General features: G+C 38.1%; 1 protein-coding gene across 2 annotated transcripts in view; it reads left to right on the forward strand.

Moving 5' to 3' along the window:
* The window catches only part of doc2b (double C2-like domains, beta), a 364,239-nt gene that overhangs the window by 42,008 nt on the left and 304,292 nt on the right, over positions 1 to 17,939 (forward strand). For both annotated transcript variants that reach the window (XM_007245281.4, XM_049475881.1), the window contains exon 6: positions 9,429 to 9,588. In XM_007245281.4, coding sequence (XP_007245343.3) covers positions 9,429 to 9,588 — 160 coding nt within the window. The remainder of the gene's footprint in view (positions 1 to 9,428; positions 9,589 to 17,939) is intronic.

Genomic DNA, 17,939 nt, shown 5'->3' on the forward strand with positions numbered 1-17,939 from the left:
ATTATTTTTTTTGTCATGCCCTCCATTTGTACTTTCTACTGGTGAAGACTGCTAAACATTTAGGCCCAAAGACCAATTTTGCAGTACATTTTGATAGTTTGATGTACCTATATTAAACCAACAATGTTGAATGTTATTTTCAGTAGATTCTAGGATACTGTATGCATTTTTTTACTTTTCTATTTTTCTTTTCTTTTGTCTTTCATTTTTTTATAATCGACATTGTCAATTACGCCGAATCACTGCAGCCCTAGTCATCCTTAATTAGTGGTCACAGGATGTTGCCCATAGGACGCTACCCACAGGATGCTGTTGGCTGGTTATATCTGGTTTAAGATAATAATTAAATTATAATTTAATAATAAATTGTAAATAAGTGGTAATATTGCACATAGTGAGGGTAAACGATCGTGTTCTCAGTCCTGTGGTGACGCTGAGGTGTTTAAAAACTCTAGCAGCACTGCTGTGTCTAATCCACAAATATAGCATTAAGTCCTAATAGTTATATCTTGTATACTATCATCATAGTATCAAGGGTAAACAAGGCTGTTAGCTTAGCATGCGACCACTTAAAAATTATGAGCTTCTTATATTTTGTCAAATTGAAAACCTCTGGATTATAATCAGGAGGAAGATGGATGATCACAAGCCACCAGACCGAGCTGAACTGCTTGAATTTGTGCAACAGGAGTGCAGGCATAAAGTTATCCAAAAGCAGTGTGTAAGACTGGTGGAGGAGAACATGCCAAGATGCATGAGAACTGTGATTAAAAACCAGGGTCTTTCCACCAAATATTGATTTCTGAACTATGAATTTGTTTGAGGTCTGAAAGCTCTGCATATTTTAATTGTTTCAGCCATTTCTCATTTTCTGAAAATAAATGCTCTAAATGACAATATTTTTATTTTCCAGAGCTGTTTAGTAGCCCGACTCTGAGCCTACAGATTTTAAGGCAAACATTTAAGCTAACTCACCAAAAAGATTTAGCATGTATGTTAAAATGTACTAACAATTGTGACGCAGATACACAAATCTATGTGACATGGCCTGAGCAAACCTAGGTTACCTTCATGTGTGCACCTTTCAGCAGTGTGTGTCAGTCAGAAAATGCCTCATCTAGGCTGGTCTGTTTTGAACCTCACAAAATTGCTGGACCATTAATAGCACCCATTATTAGCAGCCCTAATTTACAGTACAGACTTAAAACGCCCCTTCATTTAGCCCATTCCCCTTAACCCAATGCTGATTACCCACTCCACTCAGCTTTGATTGATACTTTTCACACTCTCCTAACTCAACATCCAAACAGCCTCCACTCTGGTTCCAGGCCAACTGATCCCCCTTTCCCCATTAACAGGGCTGGATAATCTGTAAGCCTATTCCTGGACCCTTTGCCCTTTCCCCACTTCCCCTCTTTGTCCAGCTGCCACTCACCAGCGCTGTGTGGCACTAATAGAGTTCTGGCTCGCTGGTCCCAGAGCACCAGGCTCAAACGGAGGTCTTGGTCACCAGTGGTTGCACACCCGCAATCCACAGAAACTAATTTCACGAAACGCTGCCTCCCCACCAGCGCAAATTAGTGATATTATCATGCCGCTAATTAAAACGCCAAGACAGGAAATTCTGCGCCATTTATTGGGCACATCCCAAAACCATCAGGGAGCTAAAGGGGAGTGCATGTTTGTTTAGTGCACTGCTGTGTGTGAGGGTTATGAGTGTATCTGTGATGACTAAATTGTGATGAATAAACTTAATAGAAAGTATTTGGACAACGGTTTTTAGTGAACATCATCATGGAACAGTGGTGCCTAATGACTCTGTCAGTCCTTAATGATTTTAATACAGCTGTCCTGCTTTTAATCAGATTCAAATATGAGTTGCTGTATCTGCTCACATTATACTCTTTATAACCCATTTTTACCCAATATATATTGTTCTGTTAATTTCTTAATGTTTTATTTTTGTTCTAATTTTCAATGTTAATCACTGACTTTTTTGCTCTTTTTAACTTTTCTGTCTGTCTGTCTGCCTGTCTGTCTGTCTCTCTATCTATCTGTATATCTAGATGTTTTCTTCACTGCAGAAGAAGATTTTTTTTTACTCTTATTATATTTTATATATTTTCTCTTATTGTTTTACCAGCATGCTTTAGTTTCTTTCCGCATTTTGGTCTCATCGTTTTTGTGTATTTTCTTTTTAATACTTCCTTAGGGTTTTTCTTGTTTTGAGTCTTGGTTCTTCTCAGAGCTTGGGAGGAATTGTTCTCTTATTTTAAGTCTTGGCTTCTCTGTGCTTTTGGCCATTTTTTCTGAAGGGGATTATCTCCTGTTGAGTCTTGGTGTGTCTGAGCATTTTGCTCATATGCTTTGCTGTTTTTTCTCCTTTCTCCTTTCTCCTCTTAGTTTTTCACCTTTATGATTTTAGTGTTTTTTTCTATTTTTTAGTCTTGGTTCCTCTCAGCATTTGTTCCTTATGCTATTCTTTTGTGAGACATTTTTGTGAAATATTGAAAGTTGAAGAAAATAGGAATTGGATCCAAAAAGGATTTAGCATTTAAACTCCCATTAGCAACAGGTTGACCTTGAATTCTACCAAATGTGAAGGATTTTGTGTTGATAAAAATAAAAAAAAGAATACAGTAAATATTTATTGTTGGACAATGTTGATACTATTTTGATTTTAATTTTTTTTGCATAGTATCGTTTTATAGATTTGAGCAAGCTTCAATTGTAACCATTGTAAATTAAGTAGTAGTATAGTATAGTGTAATATAAAGAATATCACAGTTCAAGTTGGAAATTTAAACCTGTGGCTTGCTGCTGCGATCATTTTAACTATGTGTGTGTGTGTGTGTGTGTGTGTGTTGCTCTGATGGGATAGGATGAATAGTTAAGGGATCCTGATACAAGCCTTATAGTGCAGCTCTGGAGATAATGAGTCTGTAGATATTGCAGAAGACAGTGATACAGCTGCTCCATTCCTTTTTCCCCTCTTTCCTTCTCTTTCTTGACCTTGAAGAAAAGCACACACTTAATACATATTTCCCTCGTGGCCTGCAGTCTTCATATGACTCTCATGCCTTTGCTTCAGTAGGGAAATATAAGCAGCGCCATCTCAATTTATAATGACTTGGGAGTTATCAGATATTGGCACCGACTGCTTTTGAAGCATCCGTCCGTCAGTTTTAATAAATTGGCTCGTGGAAAGAGTCGATTGGGGGACAGCTGTTATTAATACTCATGAAAGATGTGTCTTGTGATATCATTTAGACCTGGGCTGCTCATAGTTTGTGGCCCCTCTGCACGAAAGTGAAAGACCTCATTTTCTCCTTTTCCTGCATTTCTTTCATTGCCAGTCAGAGCGGCCATTATGTGCAAGAGATTAATGAAGAAAATATGACACGTGAGACTCATTAACCAAATGTAATATCTGATGTTTAAGTATTTAGTGTGTCCGCACGGTTTGGGAGAGTCACTTAAAAAAAAAACTTCTTTTAATTTTTAAATCTTTAGAGAGATTTTTACACATTTAAAAGTTCACACTTTGAATTTGGAGCAGTTTCTGCTTCTTACCAAAGCAGAATTATTTTGGTATTGTCAAATATATCAGATATATTTTAAAATTACATTATAATTAATAGCTCTAGTGTAATTTATTTTTATTTTATTTTAAAGAGCTTATGTCAGTCCTGATGCTGTCAGTCTGCCCACTCTGGACTCTAAAGGGTACAGAGACTCCATTTCCCAGCATTCTCTTACTCAGGTACTCTTACTACAATGACTCATCCGATCACATGACAATACGATGTTCCAGTTGGCCTAGTTTTGATTGTTTGCACCTGTACTATCTGTATAAATACCCCTCAGTTTGCTCTACACGTTGCTGAGTATTGAATCTAGTTTCCCTAGCTCTTCTATGACGAGTTTCTCTCTGTCTTTTGACTTCGTCTTCGGGCCTCTGGCTATGTTGCGATTTTTTTTTAATATGACCCTTTAAACAGGATTGCGTTTGACACCACTGTCCTACATGCATTCAGTGATGCTGAGGTCTGGACACTGGGGTGATCAGTCGATTGTTCTGAGAACAGCAGCAGCATGAGGAGTTTAAATTTAGATTGAATTAAATGTTTTCTGCTTAAGCATCTCTTCATCCTTTCAGAGACACAGGGCCCTACCTTATACCCTGCTCATTCTTATCTTACACCTCACAAACTGTCTTTTTTCATGGCTTGTGCCTGTCCTGTTAAAATAGCATATTATATTAATCTAGGCTGATGGGCCTGGTTGTCTGGAAGTGAGATGTGTTCAGATACATTTCTGCCGTACTGCTATCTTGGCAACGGAAAACACAAATGCACTGCTGCCTGATTAGAACCCTGACAACAGTCAACAGTCAGATGTTCATTGCTATCTTGACAATGCAGCCTCGCAGTGTACACCCCCACTCTTCCACACACAGGAAGACACAAACCTAACAATACACAATATGTAAACAGTAAACACAATACAAAATAAATTAACATTGCTGTTCCAGTAAATTACCTGATTGCGCAACTTCACATTGTGAATGATCAGGTTAGTTTCCTCTACTGAGAAGTGCAGAAGTGCTGCGCCATTGCGATAGCAATCCACCAAAATCAGAGCATGCCTGGCTCTTAAAGGGAATGGCAAGTGACACGCGGATTGGTTTATTTCATGTTATGCCCAAAACACACCCATGGTTAATTAAGACAATTTGCTTTTTGCATGTTTTGAGCTGCGCAAGATTAATTTTTGCGTCCTCACAATACCAAACACACACTGACTGATCTTGATTGTCTCCTCCATCCTACAGTTGAAAGTGTTGTTGATCTGATCTGAATGGTTTTGGGAGATACAGGTTATCAAAGTCACTTTTTTGAACTTCAGTTTTTGAGAATCCTGTTTCCTTTCTGTTCACATTTTTCATTGATGTTCTACTTCTTTTTGCCAGTCAAATGAATGTTATAGAGGACAGAAGTTTCAGCGCACTGCAGTTTCACACAGTTATCCTTCACTGTGTGTATTAATTCCACAGTGAATTCACAGCTCTGACAGAATTCATTTTGCTCAAGGAGGCTGTTATCTAATGGCTGACTGAAGGAGACTTATTTGGCTATGACATCCAAGGACAGTACAAGGTTGTTCTTCTTTTGGAAGTCATCCCAACTTGACATCATTTGGTTCTACTCATAAAACTCTTTTCATGTTATACTGAGTGCAAATATAGACAAACTAGCTGCATCTTTGTGTGCTGAACTTTGCACTAAATGAAGCTGCATTAAATGATGATTAATAGAGTTAATAGGTATGTCATGATATCAATGGTACTAAAATGTTATTCTGATTCTAAGAACCAATTTTAATACCAAATAAAAAAATAAAAGAATGAATATGTTTCAACACGGACAAATATTCCCAATTTTTCCCATTTTTTTATATATATATATAAAGGCTGCAGCCTTTTTCTTTTGGTTATATAGCAAACAAAACTTAGCCCAGTCTAATATAGTGTCAGCTTCTTAATGTGATATCTTTCCAAAGGTAGATTGATAATTTAATTATCTTTTCATTGTTTAATTGGCTGAAAAAAGCCCACCAGAGATTTTAATGATCTGTCCATTTCTGATCAAATCGTAATAGAGATATAAGCTTGTAAACACATTAAACAGCTTTTAAAACACTTCACAAATATTGCTTCATGGTAGGGGTCCAAATAATGTAAATACTATATTTACGGGAGATAAGGTGCATCGTATTAATAAACGTCTATTTTCTGGTATGTTTTCTTACATAAGGCACACTGGATTATAAGGCACATTATAAGTGACAATAGTACATCTTCTTTCAAAGTCAACCAAGCGCTGGATGTTAATCTACACAGATTTCTCACATGAAAACTGTTTATTTGGGTGAGTAAAGCGCTTCCATTTATTTACAGTAAGCTTAGATTTTCAGTATTTTAGCATCGTTAGCAGTGGCGCTAGCCTCGGTTAGCAGCAGTAGTAGTTAGCGAAAATGGCGTAAATGCCACCCGACAGTGCAACACTGAGAAACCTTTAAACCTTTTAACACAGTAAACGCAAGCTACAATCTGCTAATACCTCTGAATGGCAAAAGAGCTAGCACTGCGGTTAGCATCTAATGCTAATACTGCTCCAGTCCCAGTGCTTATTGAAATTACTTTATAATGCTGCCCTTTAGTGGAGTGGCTTTACTGCTTTTTAAAACCTGACTGGTAAAATTCATGCATAAGGCGCACCAGATTATATAAGGCACATTGATGATTTTTGGGAAAATTAAAGAAAAATACGGTATATAAATCACTGTTATTGTCTTAATTCTCCTTCAGAGCACATGATTCACATTTCTGCCTGTTAAAAGACTTCTGTGCCATCAAGGAGAGAAGAACACTGACAGTAGCTGTTCTATCGTGTCGTCTCTTACTCAGACATTTCTGAGAACGTTTTAATGAACGCCAACACAATGTTATGCTCTTCACTCTTCCAGGATTCAGAGCTTACCATATATTTGCATTGACGTCAGTTGCACAGGTGGGAGACAGGGCCGCGGTTTGCTCTGAGCAACTTGTTTCTGGCAGCAGGAATTCATCCAGTTTTGACCATATAAATGTCTGCATGTACAGTAAATTTCCTGGTAAATGCCTCTTGCATGGTATGTCAGCATGACTCACTACTTACAAAATGACATTATTTATTCATTAGTTTGACTTGTGTTATTAAAATGTAGCACACTACTGGGACGGCCTTCCAAGAGCATGAAGTCATTTTAATTACATGCATTTCTCTATTTCTCTTTGGTTGTTCTATTATCTCTATCTCTATTATGTCCTTCCTCTGGATAAATAAGTCATAATGCTTCACTACTAGGCACGTCATGAAGTAGATGCTGCACTTATTGGAATTGGAAGTTATGAATTTTGACTTATTTTTACAGTAAATTACCCTAAAAACACTATCACATTTGATTTTGTCCTTTATTTAAAGGTATCCTTCCGCTAAAATCCACTTTTTCTTGTTCTTTGCATGCTAAACATGAAACTGTTCTACTGTTCTACTGTCTATGTCAACTTGTGAGTTCATGACCTACCTTGGCTCAGGACCGCCCAGAAACACAGCTAAATCCAGGCTGCAGCAGAGCCGACACTGTCAGCTAAAGAGCTTACAGCTCTGTTTACACCAGCTAGTTAACGTTAGCTATCTTGGGGGGGTGGTGGAAGAGCGGTTGGGCCACGAAAGTTAAGTGAAGTTTAAGTTTAGGGGTTAACTCTATTTATCACTCAGTGCTGTATCTCTGAAAACATTTAGTCCTTTGAGTTTTAAAGCTGTAAAATGGACTGTGGGGGTATAAAGCAGGTAGTGTTCTCTGCTGCAGTGCTGTTAGCCAATCAGGCTCGATATGTTTGCATGTATGAATATTCATAAGCAAAAGCCGAAATCCTGTCTTTCTTCAGAGACCACTAACTCAGTGAACTAAAGCAGGGCTATACAGAAACACCAGAGCTCTTTTTACCCTCAAAAAATGATGGAATGAGACCTTTAATCAGGTTAATTCCATTCAGATTCAGAAACCTAGCCAAGAATGACAGCAACACAGTTGTCCTTACAAAAAAACAAAAGATTTACACAAAAATATTAAAACAAATACAATATTAAAACATCTACTCAAAGACAATCTGGATTTAATCGACTTCACCAAAGGCTTGAAACTGTTTAAAAGTATGAAGATCATCATGGAGATTGTTCCAGGCAGTAGGTGCAGAAAACCTAAAAACTTTGGGAACAACAAATTGCAACACATTGCACCATTTTCAGCGAAGACTGTGATTTCCATGCTTCACATTTAGAAGAGAAGATAAATAAACATGCAGTGTACCAAGAATAACGTTATATATGAAAACATACCCGTGACGAATATGGTGTGCACCTAGAGGAATTTTACAGTTTGTAGTGTTGCAGGCTAAGTGGACTGGTGTGATTAACCATTGCATGCCCAATATTACATTACAGCTCCTATAATCAAGTCAGTGCAGCCACTCAGTGAACAAAGCTACATTGACATCATCAAGCTGAAGTGATTTAAATCAGATGTTTTCCTTTATGTGATAAAGCTCTTATTTTTTAGGGGTTGTGAGCACACGTCAAAAATTCTAAACTAAAGATTAAATGATCATTTCAAATACATCATTTTATTCACTGATAAACTCTAACCAAAAACAGTTCATCTGTAATTTGTACTGTTTGGATCAATAAAACACAGATTTTTATTTTTTTTTTGTCCTGTCTACTGCACTTTCTCAGATCTTCACATTTAGGGCCTAACTAGGGAGCTGATTGGTTCTTTTTGTTGATGTGCAGGACTTCATGTTAAGCATTTTGAACACACCTGATTTATAAAATTTGTGCATGCATTCCAGTCTTGTTGCTTGTTGTTTTTCGGAGGCGCTCCAATATGGAGTGTTTGTTTTCCGGTGCTCATCCAATACAGAGTTTCCTTGGAGAACCGAGCCCAGGATTGGCTGTCGCTGCAGGGCAGATTTGCATTAGCATGGCTGGTGCACAGGAGGTTGGGTGGCTTGGGTGATGGAGATTGTGGCTGGTTGGCAGCAGCTGGGTAATACTGTGAGTGCCAACCAGGCGGCAGCTGCTCTCAACCCTTATATTTTAGTGGCTGTTGTATGTCACCTTAAAGCTGTCTGCCAGGAGCATGAAGAAGAAGAGTTTCTCCTCACGCAGTAGTTTTTTCAGATAGTCTGGCTGGCCTGATATAGAGTTTTGGAAGACTTTCTACAAAGGAATTTGAGAAGGTCAGTATGTTGGATCTTTTTAGTGTTTAGTGTTTTGGTTCTGTGCAGGCAGAAAGCACCTGATTAGTCAAACCCTGGCAGTAGAACCCTTGTGGTCTGCCATTGGCTGGCCCTAGCCTGGCCTGTTAAAATATAAAAGATGATTCAGTAGGGTATGCTGGATGGTATTTTGCCATTGTTCGATTTGCCCTTTATGGCCAGACTCAGGCTTCGCTAAAGCAAAATCCTGGCCAGATGGAAAGTGTGGAAATGGATTGATTGGCTTAATAAATTACATAAAACATAATAAACAGGTACTCTACTCACAGAGCAGGATTGGACAGATGGATGTCTGACCAGCTACTGTAACCAATTGCCCACAAACCCTGCATCACTGTTGATACTCTTCATATAATTACTCTGGAGTCCCTGAGCTTTAATGGGCACTACTCTATAATTTGCTCTATCAGGGTCCATTGTGTCAACCCCCTAAACAGCTGCTGTATTTGTTGTCCCCATAAGTATAACAAATGTTTCTTTCCTTTATACACCCAATCTTCATCAGTCTTTTTATAAATCTCTCTCTCTTTCTCTTTCCCCACAGGTGTGGAAGCGTTCCGGAGCCTGGTTCTACAAGGCCTTGCCAAAGCATATTCGTCCAGTGAGTGATCCGCTCTCTCACATCAGGAGGCCGCTTCTAGGGAGAGAAGATCAGCCAGTGGCCAGGAGTGTGCCAGTTACTTACACATGGGCCCACAGTAAAGGTCAGTTTAGCAATCCGTTCTGGTGTTTTTATTTATTTTTTATTTTTTACAAGCGGTTTGCTTGAGAAACTCAATTTGAGTGAGTATAAAATAGATAGATAGATAGATAGATAGATAGATAGATAGATAGATAGATAGATAGATAGATAGATAGATAGATAGATAGATAGATAGATACTTCATTGGGAATTTCTAGACATCCAAGAGCAGGTTGTTACTTCCTTGCCCTGTTTTCCTGTGTTTCCCGTCTGTGCTCATGTTCCTGTGTTTTTGCTCATGCACATGCTCTGTGTTTTCCCTGTGTTCTCCCACGTGACTTTTATCTATAGTTCCGCCCCCTCATTACCTGTTTCCCCAGGTGTCTTCCATTTCCGTTTCCCTCCGTGTGTATATATACCTCAGCGTTTCCTGTCTTTCTTGTCGGTGATTGTCTGTTCCACGTCTGTCAGTGTTCCTCGGTTTTTCTGTGTTTTTCAGTCCTGTTTCTTTTGTAAGTCTTTATGCTTATTTTGTGTTTATTTCGGTTATTAAATATCCAGATTGCTTGCATTTGCGTCCGCCTCCACATCCTTCCTTCTTGCACCCGACCCTGACACAGGTATACATAGTACACAAAAGTTACAAAAGAAGAATAAGATATAATAAAATACATAAAATACACTTTTTTTTTACTTCTGGCGCAGATGCAAGTGGCTGCCTTTCCATTTCCAGTGGCTTGCTTACGCCTTACAATTATACTTATTTAGCACCTTTCTGCCACTCAAGGCACTCAAGGACACTACTTACAATTACTGTACATTCCACAGACACTCAACATACACCAGTGAGAATCGGCAGCCAATTGGGCACAGTGTACTCTCAACCGGAACTCTGTGAGGAGTTGACCCAGCACAGAGTGCCATATCTGGGCATACAGTCACACACATTCACACACCAATTTTTCTGGACAATTTAGAGTATTAAATTTATCTGATATCCATGTTTTTGAACTGTGGGAGAAAACTGGAGACCCCAGAGGAAACTCACGCAGACACAGGAAACTTCACTCAGAAGGGACTTGAACCCAGCACCCCATTGCTGGGAGGCGAGTGTGCTAACCACCAAGCCACCATGCCGCCAACATATGTAAGTTTAGCTCAAGAAATATGACCATGGTTAGTGCCAAGATTTGTTGCGATGCCAGATTACCTTTGGACTTCATTACAAGCACTTTGACAGCCCATCATTATGTAAATGAGGTCCTGCCACAAGTGGTCCTACACCATTTCTAAACGCACACTCCAGTGTGCTATTCCATCAGGACAATTCCGAATAATAGCATTCTGGGTGCAACTATTTCTGCAACTATTTATTCAACGCTATATATTATGTGTATATTATGCAAAATTAACAAGTATCATTTGTCTTTACATTAAGAACAGTTTTGTCTTTGGTTTGTGTGCGCCCCACACATGTCCTACACTTCTCTAAGTGTTGAAATGACAGATGAAAAGCTTTCTGAACCTTTCAGGCAAGCCCTCAGGCGCTCCCCAGTTCCAGCTTCCAGTTCCTCTAATGTATTCAGGAGCGCACCATCACTCAGCTAGAGCCACTCCACCAACCAGCTCTTCGCTTAGTGTGAAATTTGCCTATCCTTGCAGAACTGCCCGAAAAGGGAAGTTAATGTCAGAATAAATTGGGCATGGCGTGGATAAAACGGAGCTGTCTGTGGTGTTTGATAAGTCTTTTTAGTGCAAAGTAAGAAGCCCTTCCCTGGAGACGTTTTCAGTTTGTGCCAGCCGCCCTCCTGGCAGCACGCGCCACCGCCTGACACGTCCCCACGGCCCCCCATAAAAAACTCACCACCCAGCAATCCATCACAGATTAGGTTCATTTCCGGTCATAAACACTGCACACGTCCACGTTTACTGCAGTCCACATTTTTCAACCGCTAGCCATTACCAATGATATATACCAATGAACATGTTATTGGTGACGGCAACGGTAAGATATGTCTTAATATTTTTAAAATAATAAACATAGTAAATGATTATTGTAAAATGATGGAGAAAGCACAGAGTGAAGTAATATTCTAAAAGCTGCATAGTGTTTTGTAAGTGGTTTGTATACATATATATATTTTTTTTCTTGTGTTGTTTCTTGATAACAATGACAATAAATTATCTATCCATCCATCCATCCATCCATCCATCCATCCATCTAGTTGGACATTTTAAAGCACAAAACTGGGCCGAACAAAAATAAACCAAACTGTAGTATATTAAACATTATTTTATGTAAAACATAAAAATCTAAACTAATATTTAGTTCTGTTTTGTCTGTCAGAGTTTGACAGCCTTAATCTTAGGCTATAAGCAGTGTCTAGTTATTACAGGTTTAATTCCTGTCTTAAGTGTCGATATCTCGCCTGACTCTTTCAATCTGCCTGCTACTGAAGCCTCTCTGCCTAAATACTCAGTTTCCCAGCAGCCTTAGGCTCAGAACTAAAAGTGACTCTGAGAATCACGTGTCTCTCAAGCGTTCTACATCACCCAGCTACTGACTGATTGCTAATCATTTCCACCTGGTCTAGCCATTATAAATACCCCCTCTGTGCAACTCTCTAGTTGCTGCGTATTATTTACATTTCTAGCTTTGTACAAAGCGTTCTATGCTGTCTTTGATTATTTTGATACTCTTTTGCCTGATCCTTCTAGTTTGTTTGATTTACTGTTAAAGACCTAATTCTCCTCTTTGACTACTATCTTGCCCGCTCCCTGTTATCTGGATATTCTGCTTGCTGTCTGACTGCTCTCTAGGTATGTTATTTATCATTGCTGCCCTTCTGGTATTGATCCTGCCTGTTTTTGACTATCCCTGTTTACCAAACCCTGTTAATAAACTCGTGTTTTCTAACCAGCGTTTGTCTCCCCTGGTCCTGGTATTCATTACAGTCTAGTTTAAAATATTTAAATTTTTAACTCTTTCAGACCCAGCATCCATTGCAATGGACAACATCTGTTTTCTTCCTTTTTTAATATTTATTTGTATTTTTGTAGCCAATCAAAAACAGCACCTTAGCTTTGCCTACTGCTTTGGAAAATAAAATCATGCTATGAGTTATTTTTACTGTTATATAAAATAAAAATAACAATGTTTAACAAGTTATTACACATTATAAATACAAATAATAGATATATATTAAACATGTTCATAAAACAATTATGTTATGATATACAGTATACACTTAGACTGCATGTTTTTCATTCCTCTTCCAGCATACAACACCCCCCACTCAGACCCCCCGTTTCATGCTTTACCATGTTTCAGTTCTCAAAATAACTGCAGGTGCCACGAACATGGATTCCTCGTCATGGAAGCCCACACACATATGTTGTTCCGTATTGTGTCGCGTTGGTTACACACAGGCACAGCAGTCAATTTCACAGTGGGGTTTTCAATTCAGTCCTCCGTCTCGTAGCGTGTGTCCTACGGGAATTATCTTCCACTTTAATTTTAAATCATTAACTTTGATGGAAAATAAAACACCCTCTACCATCTCATCTATCAGTGTTTGTGAGACGGAAAAGGGAAGTGGTGTGTAATTGTATGAAGAATGAGCACGCCAGGCAGCAGCTCATTTTGCATATGTCCTTCTTTAAAAGACAATCAGAAGTTGTAAAATAATGTTTTTAAAGTTCCTTTTGATTTTACAGTACATTAACTAGAGATGCACGAATACAGTTTTGTTTCATAGTCACAGTTGTTATACTAAAGCATCCCTTAGTTCAGTTAATATTGGATAATTTCTTATTGTAATACATTACAATGCATTTAGGTACATTAACCCTATTAGACCTGAATTATGTTCCAGTGATGAAAAATATGTATATATAAAGAGCTGTTTTCTGTCTGTGTCATGTTCTGGTCCTGTTCTGTGTCTTTCCTAGTGTGTCTCTGTCGTTTTGGCCCTCCTGTCTGTTTATTTCCTCTTATGTTCCTGCACGTGTGTTCTAATTGTAATCTGTAGCTCCACCCCCTCATTACCTGTTCTCAGGTGCCTCCCATTTCTGCTTCCCACCATGTGTATTTATACCCCAGCATTTCCGTCTCCCTTGTCGGTTATTCGTTCCATTTACTTTCTTAGTTTTCTGTTCTCAGTGTTTCTTTGTTTATTTACTTCTCTTTTTTTATATGTTAATAAATATTAATTAAATACCTGCATTCGCATCCGCCTCTGCATCCTCTCCCTGCTCCTGCACACCCGTGACAGACTGTAATGCACTCCAAAAAATATCTATTATTTGTGTTTATTATGTAAATTGCAGTGTAATCATTTGTTAAACATAGTTATCTTTATTTTATATAACTTTTATATAACTTTTTAATTTCACAAAGCATCTCCAAGCAGTAAAAATATCTCATAACATTTGTTTTTTTTATTTTATTTTGTCCAATGCAGTAGGGTAAAGCTAAGGTAAGGTTTTTGATTGGCTACAAAAATACAAATAAATACATAAATGGTTATGAAAAGGGTTAAAATTGTATTGTATATGTATTGTATATAACAAATTAATCCTGTAATAACTAGACACTACTGATAGCCCAAGATTAGGCTGTCAAACTCTGACAGGCAAAACAGAACAAAATATTAGTTTAGATTTTTATATTTTATTCCATATGAAATTCAAGTGTATTAAAGAAAGAACATTATATATAATAATATATAATATATAAATTATGTTTAATATACTATAGTTTTTCATTTACAGTCAATTTAGTCCAGATTTGTGATATAAACAAACAAAATATGATGAAGCCTTTAGAATATTACGTAGAATATAACGTTGTTTATGCTTTCTCCATCATTTTAGAATAATCATTTACTATGCTTACTATTTTAAATGTGTTAAGAAATATCTTACTGTAATTTTTGAGGACCAAACCAGATAGAGTAAAAAATATGTGGAAAGACGAGGAAAGGGGAAAAATAAAGAAAGTGGGAGCAGAGGGGAAGCAGTACTGAGGTAAGAAAGAGAGAAAACAATAAGAGAAAACAGTAGAAAGGACAAGACAAACAAAGTAGAAGAGGGCTGGGAGTGGCGTTAGCCAGACTCTTCTTCCCAGTCATGGTGGGTTTAACAAAAATGGATAGCTGGTGACTGAGAGGTTCAGGCTAAGTCTTCGATTAGCGAGAAAGAAGGAGAGAGACAATTAAATATGTGAGGGGACAAAAAAAACAAAAAAAGAAATGGGTTCATCAGTTCTTATGTGCCATGTTTAATAAAAAAATCTTAAATAAACACTGGTGGAACTGGCGCATAAATGAAAACACAAGCTAAGAGTCAAAACCAGACAAAACTAAGAGACAAAAAGGTAGTACAAACGTTCAGTGTGCAGATGAGTTGGCAATAGTTGGCAAACAGGTTTGTGGAACCAGTAGAGGTGGGCGATACCGGGAATTTTGGTATCGATCCGATACCAAGTAAACGCAGGGCCAGTATTGCCGATATCGATACTGATACCGATACTTTTTAATATTTAAGCTTTATAGATCCAAATGATCCAAAAACCTAGGATATAATTTCACCAAACATTGTAAGTGATAACAAAATACTTTAGTATCACAATCAACATTTTTTTTTAGAAACAATGGAACAGTAACAAAACAAAGTTTAAATATAAAATAAAAAAATATAAAAAAAATAAAATAAAAATTCTCCCCTCACTAGACATCTTTTCTAGTTCTTTGTTTCTTTTTTTAATAGAATTGTCATTTGGAAAAACAATAAAAAATAAGGAATTGTCTTCCTTTCAGTGCAATTCAAATGCAAGTTTTTCTTAAATAAACAGAGTGTAAAAAAATATCACTCAACACTAATCTCCTGAGGTAGAGGCGTGTTGACTCCAGGAGAGCGCTGAGTGGGCGGGGCCAGGCTGAACCTACCTGCTGGCTTTGCTGAGCCATGTGACGCATGTGCAACAACAAGAGACCAGAGAGTAGACTGTGGTGAATCTCGTGCGAAGCAGTCAGTGCGTGCGGCAGAGAAAAAAGCTTGAATATCGATATTTTTACACGAGTATTGCTCAATACCGATACCAGCGTTGGTATCGATATTATCGATATTTGGATCGATCCGCCCACCTCTAGGAACCAGTACTCTGGTCTAAAGAGTCATTTAATGCCAATTTCCAATGTCTGGGATTTAGCATTGACAGAGAAATTGTTTTAAGAATTGTTGTAAACTCACCATGTTTGAAATGTCATCGGCATGTACAGTCAGATTATGCTTTATCTGTGCAACATTGATAATACCATCTTAAATCACAAAAAAATTAACTTTTTTTTTAATTAGCTCTTAGCCACTTTTATGTGTGGTTCTAGGACAGATACATATCCTGTTCTTGACCGTCTGACCATAATAGATCTGGAATTCAAACATGCTTTTTTCTGTTGCATTCCCTTTTTGCAGCATTGAAGCTATTGTACTAAATACAGGAAGCATAATAAACAGCCAGGTCACCTGTTGTCCTGCAGTCACAGAGTGTACCTTCAGTGAGGGCCAGCTGGGTGAGATCTGGAATCCTCTCAGTGGTGTAGTGGTGGGTGAGTGTGGTGGGCGTACCGCCTACACTAATAACATATGCACACTCTGTTAAACCTGTTTTCACAAAGCTCGCCTTAGTCTGAGTGCTGTTTCTGATTCCAAGAATTCTTCAAACCATGTGAAATCTGGGAATCTGATCCCAGATCAGTGCTTGGATCTGGATAAACTTGTTAAAACTTGTTAAAAGCTTGGCATTAAAAGGCTGAGGAACTCTCACAGTGGAGGTTCTTCAGCTTGTATATTCTTAGAAGAAAAGATTCGGGGTTCTCTGGTGCCAGAAGCCTTATTTCCAGCGATAACTGCTCTCAGTCCAGCCTGCTGTATGAAGCTGTGGAGCAGAACAGTAGGCTATATTAAGAAAATCACCTTCAAGACTAAACTAGGCTCTATAGTTTGATATAAATCCATTGGCATGCCAAGGGATAACAGTATGTACATTGATTATGAAGTGTTACGTCAGGGAATGGCTTAGAAATACTCACATCTGTACAGTATATATTTTGAGGTGCTATCTTGAGAATAGACTTAATCATTGTCCAGCAAGTTCATGGAAAGCTGAGTTTAAGCAAGGTCTGATAGTGGGAGCTTTTCCACTGGCATGGCCCCAGTGCTGGTGCCAAGTTCCCAAACGGTTCCTTGCTTTTCCAACGCAAAATCACAAGTTCTTAGCAAGAAGGGTCAGTGTCAGTCTGCCCCTACAATCTTGCTGGTCTGGAACCAGCTATCCTGTGACTTAAGTGGCCAAAATGTGGGGCATTCAAGCAAATTTGGGATCAAATTGTTCCCCATCAAGGTTTGCAGGATCACAGGAACCAGCACTAGCACTTTATTGGTGGAAACAAGATAAGTGGGTTCCAGATGGAAAGGATATTCAATTTCTGAATAATGTAACATTCCTCTTCTAAGTTCTTCATCCAGAGTACACTGGGTGGTCATGATCATGGACCAGGACCACTTGGTCTGGAGCTAGTGTGACATGTGGTTGGGGTGGGGTGGGGTAGATATTTAGATAATATTAGTGGTTAAAATGTGTTAAATAGAGGAAAAAGAAAAAAAAAAGAATGGGAGCAGGCAGAGTCCTGAGGTAAGAAGGAAAGAAAATATTAGGAGAAAAAAGAAGCAGGAGCTGCTTGAATTTTTGCACCAGGAGTGGCATAAAGTTATCCAAAAGCAGTGTGTAAGACTGGTGGAGGAGAACATGCCGAGATTGAAACTGTGACTAAAAACCTGAGTTATTCCACCAAATATTGATTTCTGAAAACTTTATGAATATGAACTTGTTTTCTTTGCGTTATTTGAAGTCGGATATTTCTCATTTTCTGCAAATAAATGCTCTAAATGACAATATTGTCCGTAGTTTATTGAATGAAAAAAACAATGTTCATTTTAATCAGACATATACCTGTAAACAGCAAAATCAGAGAAACTGATTCAGTAACTGAAGCGGTCTCTTAATTTCTTCCAGAGGTGTATATATGTTCCATCTTTCCATGTTGCATATTCCTTCTTCTCTGCTTGTAAAACACTCATTGGCTTCTTCAGTTATTTATCTTCTTCTGCGATGGGAAATGGAACTGAAAGTATGGTCCTGTGATTCATTGTAAAAGGAAAAATGTTATTTATTTATTTATTTTTTTACTGGAGCTCTGCACCTCAAAGATGCGCATTCTGAATACATATGAAAACAATAGCCTGGGGGCTATGACTCTGCTCTGAAGTCAATATTTCACCCACACTGTCAAAACAAGAGCACTACAATTTTAC

Source organism: Astyanax mexicanus, chromosome 1, assembly GCF_023375975.1.
Source record: "Astyanax mexicanus isolate ESR-SI-001 chromosome 1, AstMex3_surface, whole genome shotgun sequence".
NCBI classification, from domain to species: Eukaryota; Metazoa; Chordata; class Actinopteri; order Characiformes; family Acestrorhamphidae; genus Astyanax; species Astyanax mexicanus.